Below are 10,108 nucleotides of genomic sequence, written 5' to 3'. Positions count from 1 at the left end.
GCTCTCATTGCGGCAGTATCACTTGTAGTACCTTTAACTAATTCATGCTTTATTAGGACAAATCAGGTAGGTTGGTGATGCAATTAACAATCATTATCAGCCTTAGGGCATTGGGCATGTCCATGAGAAATGCGGGACCATACTTTGTCCTTTAACATAGCTCACACAATGTCAGCTACTTTTTTTAATAGGACATTTAAGAACTTGATGGTTTCTAAATGTACCATTCACTCCCAACCCTCTGTCCATTTTCAGTCTGTTTTAGCCCTGTAGCTGCTCTGTACACTGTGCAATGAATAGACCAATGGAAGCGCTCTAAATAACTTGGAATAAGCAGAGTTAAGAACCTTTTAGCCTGTAAAGTTACCATGTCTGAGAGACATGTTTTTCATTGGACACATGAAACAATATATGGAAGCCAAGCTGCAACAACGGCATGGGTTTATGGGTCTCAACAACATGGGTCTCTGTTTTTGTGATGTTCCAAAGATCAACACAATCACATACAGCATGTCTGCCCATTCAGGCCATGTGCATAACAGCCAATCATTTACATGTCTCTGTCTAAAGAGGCACAGTAACAACCTGTATCATTCTAATGCAGTGATTCTCAAACCTGGTCCAGGGGCACCACTGCCCTGCATACTATAGCATATATCCTGCTCAACAACACTCCCAGTGTACCTCAGGAAGGAGGCGTTAATGAGTTGAATATTTGGATGTAGTGCTGTAATGGACTACAGCAGGTTGGAAATGGTCATTTAAAATGAATCACACTTGTTTTCAGTATAACAACCCACACAAACATCCCATTTAGACACCTAGGGCAAATATAATATAAGAAAGAAAATGTAAATGCTAAGGAGTTAACACAGTAAAACAGTGGTGTATGAGTTCTGGGATGGAGGGGAGCAGTTGTTTAAGGACACTCCATTTACAGTATTGCCTATCAGTGTCTATCATCTGTGGTGTTGGTGTTGAATGGCTGACTGAAATGATAGGGGAACACTGTGGAGGAGGAAACGACAGGCTGTCACCTATGAATTACAGGGCCTGATTTGTAATTGCATCAGCTAACGCTTTCAAGCTGCTGATTATGACCCGCAGGAGCCAAAAGGGCCAAGTTTGATTAGGTAGCCGACCATGTTGGAGGGCTAGCACCTGCACTGCACTCTCTTGGGCCTCAGGGGTAATAATGTGGGATATCCACAAGACTCAGAGTGAAGCAGGCAGTGTGTGTGTGTGCGCACTGACTCTCACCCACTGTCTCTCGCCCACTCCCTCCATTCTCTCTTCCTCTCTCTCGTTCTATCTCTCCTGATCCCCCCACTTCCATCTCTCTCTCTCTCTCTCTCTCTCTCTCTCTCTCTCTCTCTCTGTCTCTCTTTCTCACCTCGGCTTCAGACGGATGTTCAGTTGTCAGTCAGTGGAATTTGCATTGAGAATAAACAGCTTTGAGCTGTTCCTTTAGGGCAGCATGCACACACACACACACACACACACATCTCCACAAGCTCCTCAGCAAAGTGCTTTGAAATAATTTGTTCTTGGAGAAAGCACTCGAAACACAGTTCTATACGCTCTAAAAGCCTATAGCCTTTTTCTTTGTATTCTAACTAATAAGGAAGGCTCATTTCTGAAACAATCAGTTAAGCACAATAGGCTGCTCACCTTACGTGCATCATTTGAACTGATTTGCATTTATATTGATGTTCACTCCTCCAGCCCAGAGCAAAACATGAAAAGGACAGTCATATAGAGTTTCCGTGAGCTAAATGAGCTTTCACACTGTCTTTAATCATCAGTTAATCATCAGTAATGATCATAAAAGGGATTCGCTGTGTATTCATGTATTTATGTAAGCACTGGCAAGTAGAAAAGAGAGTCACACGCAATGCTGGGTCATCTTTTCCACTGTTTCTCCTCTGAAGGTTTACAAATTTACACACACATTTACACAAATGACAATTACCCAACCCTTACGTCTCCTCCCCCCTATTACATGCAATGCTCCTGACACTGGGAGAGTAAAGACCGACGCGCCACCATATATATGAACTGTTGCTTTCCTGTTACAGCTATCGAGAGATGTGTGTAAATGCATGAGTCCAAACTGAGGTTGATACACATGTATGAAAGTGATCCATCTGTAATGGTGAATATAACACCAGTAGTTACAGTGTGGGACTATGTTTAATCTGTGTGATGTACATAAAGTAAAGCAATTCCATTTGGAATCAATAAAGTCAATAATCTTGTCAAATCTAATCTAATCTCATCCAGTGTAATCTAAATGTATAGTAAATGCTTCAAGCTTTCATTCAAGCTACTATTTACTTTGGATGATGATATCTTCGTCTGCCTGTACTGCCTGTTTGAAATTAGGTTGATGCCATTTGTACTATGAGTTTTCTAGCCCGGGCCCCTATAGCTGGTATTAATTGGGTTCTTTAATTTAGAGAGTTTTAATCAGAATCAGAATCAGAAATACTTTATTTATCCCAGGAGGGAAATTGTAGTTGTTACAGTTGCAACTGTTTGTGTAAGAATAAACACTCTATAAAATAAATAAAAAAAACAAGGAAAGAAAAAAATTACATATTTTTAAATATATTATATATATATATATCAACATTCCTGCCCTAACAAAGCACTAGAGGCTTTATTATTTTCTCTGCTGAACCAGATTCAACTCAAGGGCTTGTTTATTAGTTTGATGAGCTGATGCAGGTGCGCCCTGATGGGGAAAACATTAAACCCTGTGTGACAATATGGAGCCAGATGTGGTGGGGCATATGAGTGAGCCACATTTATTAGAGCATTTCTGTAAAGCATAAACATCAACAGAAACAGGGCTCCGTACGAGCACAGATCGCACATAGGCCCTTAATGGTACATTAGCAGACAGGTCAAAAACCAGGACACACCAGCACACTAAAAAGGAATAAGGACAGAGGACACAGCTGAGAACTGTGGCCATGCCAGACTTTACCAAGACCAGTACAGGGACTAATATTTACATGGACAGCATTAGTCGGGGTGGACATTTCTAATATCGGCTCCTCCAGCACTCAGAACTGCATGGATTCTTTAAGTTTAAGCAATGAAGAGAATTTTAAAGTAACAAGGCGAGGAACATGATGAGTCCCTGTGTTCCATAACAAACCGTATTATACAATTTTACAAAATATTCATATTACATAAATCCTACTAATATTAAGAAGCAGAAGAATAGAGGTAGCAGACTATTTTTTTCTACAATTTAAGAGTGAAAACATTAAGAAATGCATGCCATGCCATACCATGCAAAAGTTTGGGCACCCCAAGATAGATAGATCATTTTTATCAAGATCTTCATAAGACCATAATTACATAATAGAAATCTAGGAAAGGCCAGGTGATACATATGGTAAAGCTTTAAATATGCTCCTATCTGTAACAACTTTTTTTTTAATTGATGCCCAGATGAAGACAATAGGTGCATCCCAACTGTGTACTGAGAACTAATTGTGTACTAATTACTAATACTAACTAGTTTTTGAGTATGCAGATGCAAAAGTGTCCAAAACACACTCATAAACAGTCTGGAACAATTATTAGAAAGAAATGGTGGATAATGAGGCAACAGCAACAGGAGAACTTGCAGTGACCTATGTTGGCATAGCAACGCTTCATCACTTTCTGTTTCTAAAGAAAACGGGTTAGAAGGCTAATGTTAGGATTAAGACTAGGTGTGTAGTAAATTCCTTAGTGTGTTAGTGTGTAGGGCAGTTATTTAAGTTAGGGACATTTCTCCTGTATTTTATATCAAAAATAATATAAATAATTCAGAGGTGCATCATGTTTTTTTGTTAATCCAATATATAATTATATCTAATTACATTTGTAAATGACAAATGTTATTAACATTTATTAACAGGACTTCTAGGGGGTTTAAGGATGCAGTGAGACAAGGTGACTTTACAGGAGAAGGTAAAAATGTGCTTAACTTTGAATGGAGGGTCGATGTCAAGAGTTTATTTCAGACAATTTAGAGCATTTCTATTGGTCCATTCATCCAGAATTACATTAGAATTACTTGCATGGTGTACAGAGCAGCTACAGAGTTCAAACGATAGAGAAAACTGAAAATGGACAAAAATGGAGATACATGTTTTTTTCATTGGATTGTGTGCAGTCAACAGCAAGTACTGCAACCAGAAACTTTCATGCAGAAAGGTTCAGCTCCTTGCGCGTCTGCTGTACTGATAAAGTAACTGATAAAGCGCCAATAAATAATAATCTATGCATGTAGGTCACGTGTGCAGCTTTTATGTTCTACTTTAAGGCTGCTTTTAAGCGCAGAATTAAGAGACACGCCCCTTTTTTGCTTCCCCATCCTCTCTCTGTCAGTTTCTCTCTCTCTCTCTCTCTCTCTCTCTCTCTCTCACTCCCCCTCCCTCTCTCTCTTTCTCTCTCTCTCACACACACACAGATGAGCGTATAACCTAAGATGACAGACCCACTCCAACACTCCCACATTCCTTAAGCGAAACTGGGAGCCGCGCGCAGCCAGAAGCAGCAGCTCGCGCCGAGCCGGAGCGCCCGCTTCCTCCTCTGCTCTCGCCGCTTCACCAAGATAATTAACCTCTCTCTCTCCCTCTCTCTCTCCACACACACACACACACACACACACACACTTCTCTCAGGTCAGAATGGCCGGGCATGACTGGACACCCTTTTTCCCTGCAGCCAGGCGCGCAAAGGACGACAGAGACAACGGAACGGACCCCACCAAACGCGCGCCCCTGAGCGCACTCTGTCCGGAGGATATCACCGCTGGACGCGCGCGCATGGACGCAGACCGTTCCTGAATACATGCACACCTGATGGAAAATGATCCATAAGCAGCCTGACCAGACCTCAGTCCTGTACACTGCGCTCCTGGAAAGAGATCATTCCTAACCCACGTTCTTAAGAGAAATTCGAGGCTGGACACACACACACACACACACACACACACGCACGCACTTGGTCTGGAATCATTCCTGAACACACACACACACACACACACACATGCTCAGGCAAATCAAAGCAATGCGCACTCTTGGCTGGAAATCAACACTAAACACACACACACATTCCTACACGGTGACCACGCTGACCGCTTGGATTAACCCTTATGCTTGAGCGGACACTGGGATGGCGGAGCCCGCGCTGGCGGAGCCGAACGGCACGAGCGCGCCGCGCGCCGCCCCCCACTCGCGCTGCGTGTCCGCGCTCATCATCTTGGCCGTGGCGCTCGTCATCCTCGTGACCGTGGTGGGCAACGCGCTGGTGGTGGCCGCCGTGCAGACGAGCCGCGCTCTACGCGCGCCCCAGCACCTGTTCCTCGTGTCGCTGGCGTCCGCCGACATCCTGGTGGCCACGCTGGTCATCCCGTTCTCCCTGGCCAACGAGGTGATGGGCTACTGGTACTTCGGCAGCACGTGGTGCGCGCTCTACCTGGCGCTGGACGTGCTCTTCTGCACGGCGTCCATCGCGCACCTGTGCGCCATCAGCCTGGACCGCTACTGGGCCGTGACGGAGGCGGCGCGCTACAACGCGAGGCGAACGCCGCGCCGCGTCAAGGCCATGATCGCCACCGCGTGGTTCGTGGCCGCGCTCGTCTCCTTCCCGCCGCTCGTGCTCACCGAGCACGACGAGCAGGTGTGCTCGCTCAACAACGACACGTGGTACATCCTGTCCTCGTGCGCCGTCTCATTCTTCGGCCCGGGCCTCATCATGGTGGCCGTGTACTGCAGGATCTACCGCGTGGCCAAGCAGCGCGCGGCCGCCGTCTTCGCAGCCAAGAGCAGCGCGCCGCGCGCCATCTCGCGCTCCGAGACGTGGCTCCCGCGAAGGAGCGGCGCCAACGGCACCGGCACGGGCGCCGGTAACGGGAGCGGGAGCGGAGGCGAGACCACCTGCGAGAGGCGCCGCGGCGAACTCGACGACATCGACCTGGAGGAGAGCTGCGTGTCCGACAGCGCGCGGGATGGTGGCGCGAGCGGTGCGCGTCCCGAGCGCGTGCCCTGGGCGTGCAGCCGCGCGGCGGGCTTGGCGCTGGAGGAGGCGAGCGCTCGCAGGCCGGCGCTGTCCAAGAGCCGCGTGGCGCAGATGCGCGAGAAGCGCTTCACCTTCGTGCTGGCCGTGGTGATGGGGGTGTTCGTGCTCTGCTGGTTCCCCTTCTTTTTCACCTACAGCCTGCACGCCATCTGCAGGGAGAGCTGCACCATCCCGGACGCGCTCTTCAACCTCTTCTTCTGGATCGGCTACTGCAACAGCTCGGTCAACCCCATCATCTACACCATCTTCAACAGGGACTTCAGGAAGGCCTTCAAGAAGATCATGTGCCACAGCGCCTCAAGCAGCTGAGTGTGGCCGGCTTTCATCCGAAGCCTGGGACAGGACTCGTGTTTACCTGAGAGAGAGAGAGAGAGAGAGAGTGAGAGAGAGAGTGATAGAGAGAGAGTGTGTAAATACTATGTGTTTGTGGTTCTTTCTCCAAAATATTTATTACTGTTTACACGTCTGGAAAGAAATTAAACACCATGATTTCAGAATGCTGAAAACCCAAGAGTACTGAATACAGGGGGAGTAAAGGCTAAACAGGCCTACTTATTATTGAGTGATGAGTACTGAACAGTGAGCTCCTTATACTAGATTATCCGAGATTTGAAATACTAGGCCTGTGCCTTGTGATGGTTAACGAAAAGGTTACGGTGATGACAGTCCCAAGTCATGTTAAGGTAAAAACTCATTTTCCATCACTTTCCATTTTTTGTTTAATTGTTTAATGGTCACATAAGCCAAAGCAATGCAGCTGTGCAAAAACGTAACCTTTTGACAGGTTGGGTGAACTGATAACCCACTTAACACTTAACATACCAGGTTTTGCAGCACAAAAGAGGCATCTATATGGTACAGTGTGCACTTACAGGCCGCAGCATTGCGTTTCGGACCTACCTGGACCTACCCTATCACACCTGAAACGTAACCATGCTACTAAGATGCTAGTACTGCAGGCTGAGCTGTACGCTTAGCTACGGTCAACTCACTATGACTCCTTTCGGCTGCAAAGGCCGCTTGGGAAACCGCACGCCGAAGCAATTGCAGACACGGCATTGTGGGAAATGTAGTTCGCTAGCTATAGAGTACCGGAGTTAATGTTAGCATGATGTGATAGTGAGAAATCGGTCTGTTCGCATCGCTGTATGTTTGATAAGAAGTCTGACGAGCACACATGACCACTTGACCGTAACACACCATGCATCTAAACACACATTAGCATTACTTACAGCACAGAGTGGCAAGCTGCTAGCTAGCATATTAGCGTCTCCATCTTCTGGAACTGTGATCGCCATAGGGTTTGGTTGCAGTACTGAGGGGCACACACAGCTACAAAACCTACAAATGAAGATGTTTTGGTGGGGACAGTCTTTTAGTAGCCTGGTTACGTTTCAGTGGGTAATTTCAGACATCAGACTAAACAGTTCCAGGTCTTAGAAGAAAAGAAATGAGTGACGGTACGTCTCAGCTCTCACATATCAGGCTAAACACTAGAACGCCTGGGATTCCACCCCATGGAGTTCCACTGATTATTTTAGAGCCCAATTTCTTCATTAAATTTTATCAATGAGGTGTAGGACGACACCAGCTGTCTGGGACAGACCTCAGACCTCACCAGGCCTCTCAAACACCGTTAAACCCTCATTTTCCTTCTCTTACATGACAGTCCTGTCTGATCTTGGTTAGTGTATTCTGACCGTGTTGTTTACTTTGACAAAGGGAAATTAGAACCTGTCGGTCAGTTTTATTCCTCAGATATTTCCTGAGGGAGACCACATGTTGCCAAAGTGACCACAGATGCACTGGCATAGCAAGAAAGTCAGCCATGAAGTATAAAGTCCAAAAGACCACTGTTGAGCTTCAAGGCAGCAATATTCTAGAGGTAGAACTTTTTTATATATGAAAAACTAATGTCACAACAATGACAAAGTAAATTTTACACAAATATAGTCAAAGTTAGAGCAAGCTATTACATCTCAATAATGTAAAAACAGAATTCCCATCTTGATTACTAAATTAAAGATTACAGCAGCCATCATTTCTGTTGACCTACATATTTATTACATTCTGTTATTCCAAAAATATAAAGCTTCACCTTCAACATTACTACTGTACCTCACTGTAACTGAGCCTCATATTCGCGATCAAAAATGTTGCTTTTATTATTATTATGATTTTTCTTATTATTATTATTTAACAGTAGAAGGAGGAGTAGTATCGACTGCTGATCCATCCCTCATCAGTGATTTGTCTGGTCATTTTTAGAGCCCTAATAATAAATAAATCAGATGAGAACAGCCACAGTTATTTATATTTTGAATCATTTATTTACTGTGGTTATTTTTTTCAAAGTTATTTAATAATGTTATCAGTGCAGGCCCACTGAGTCCTGAAGTTCTTTGGGTCTTGGGTACTGAGTACTAAACACTGAATAGCAAATATACAGTCGTATGGCTTAAGGCCGATTTATACTTCAGCAGAGATACGCATAAATAGAGAAGGGGTTTTATACGGTGGCTGAGAAGACCCAGTGTGAAGCTTGCAGAGGTCACAAAGTCTCCAAACTCTCTAAAAACAATGCATTGGGTGAATTTGTGGAGCTGATTGATTATCTGGTAGCTTTGGGTGGTGGAAGCTCAAATATTGGTTGCCATTATGACCCATTATCAAAGTAATGCAACAAAAGTGAATAGCATTAAATCTTGGCGAAAATTCTGACTTAGTGTTAATGGACACGAAAACTCGTGTTACGAGTAAATAGACTTAAAAGTATATCTCTACCTTTAGGTAATATTTAGTACTGCGTATTGAGTACTGAATACTACGTACTGAATTCTGAACACAGACAGCTAAATACTACTTCACAGTAAATAGTAATAGAAACACTTGAGTTAAATGCAGGTGAAGGAGGGATTGATGGCTGCACTGCCCAGCAGAATGCCTTTCTGGTAATTAAACATGTATTATTCATGCTATCTAATGTTTAAATGGATATGGGTCAGAAAAAAGAATCTAGATCAAACACGTGCACCGTAATTAGTTTTCCAACACATCTGTCGTGTTGATAAAGGCACAATTAATAAAAAAAAAAAAGAAAAAGCAAAGACAACGGCAGCCCTGGCTTTTCTGCAGTGTTTTTCAGAAGAAAGGGACTTGGGGGACACAATGTCCTCCTAAATGTCATTGATAGAATCCAAGAACCAACAATAAGAATTATAAACAACCTCATTTAAATGCTGTGAATGGTGTGTTTGCATCAGTACTGTGAAAAATACCAACCCAATAGCTGCACTATTTCGGCGCACAAATACAGTCGATTCAATTCGGCGCCATTTGGCAAATGAGAATCTGAAAATTGTCATTTTAGGTAATTACTGAGACTATACAGTTATGTTTCTTTGAATGAACACAAAATGGACAGCTACAAATCCCTTATTGTGGGTATAGTGGATTATGCACGGCATTGCACAATAGGATTTAACTCCAAATGGCAAGACTCCGGAGAGACAGCTAGAAGAACATGTTCAGTGATTTTTATTGACTAATGCTCATTAAATATTTCCACATTCTCTTCTATAAATAGCTATGCTGATTTCTTGGGGTGTCCTGGGCACTTTTCTATTCCTTTATGATGAAAAGAAATGATGGCCTCCTTCATTTACCATACAATTTCCTGTGCAGGTCTGTAGAACTATTATTGATGTTAACCCCTTACTCCCCGGGCGTATTATTACACAATTATTAATCTTAAGACTTTTTCTATTCTGAAGCTGCTGTGAATTTTTTAGTTTCTAAGAAAGTAATGAAATGAGTTAAAGGGGTTAATTACTATCAGTGCTTTCCTGCCCAGGTTGGCTGGTCTAAGAGTGTTGCTGTCCATGGTCCTCGCACCTTGCTTGCATGGCTGCACATAAAAAATAAAGCTTAACCCATTCATGTCCACTCCCCCCCCCCCCCCCCCCAAAAAAAAAAAAAAAAAAAATGAGTGAGAGGTGTATGTGGTGAATTTTTGTATAAC

At 44.1% G+C, this 10,108-nt stretch overlaps 1 protein-coding gene across 1 annotated transcript; it reads left to right on the top strand.

Annotated features, from left to right (window-relative positions):
- Window positions 1–4,528: 4,528 nt before the first annotated feature.
- Window positions 4,529–9,686, top strand: adra2db (adrenergic, alpha-2D-, receptor b). Its single transcript, XM_072661727.1, has one exon. It carries the CDS (start codon window positions 5,182–5,184, stop codon window positions 6,394–6,396), a length of 1,215 nt encoding a protein of 404 aa, XP_072517828.1. The 5' UTR covers window positions 4,529–5,181; the 3' UTR covers window positions 6,397–9,686.
- The last annotated feature ends 422 nt before the right edge of the window (window positions 9,687–10,108 follow it).

This window comes from Salminus brasiliensis, chromosome 18 (genome assembly GCF_030463535.1).
Source record: "Salminus brasiliensis chromosome 18, fSalBra1.hap2, whole genome shotgun sequence".
NCBI classification, from domain to species: Eukaryota; Metazoa; Chordata; class Actinopteri; order Characiformes; family Bryconidae; genus Salminus; species Salminus brasiliensis.
The sequence above is the reverse complement of the archived record's forward strand: the minus strand, read 5'-3'. Positions and strand labels throughout refer to the sequence as shown.

Excerpts from the sequence above, each read along its gene's own strand:
- adra2db (XM_072661727.1), top strand. The coding sequence starts at position 5,182 with ATGGCGGAGCCCGCGCTGGCGGAGCCGAACGGCACGAGCGCGCCGCGC.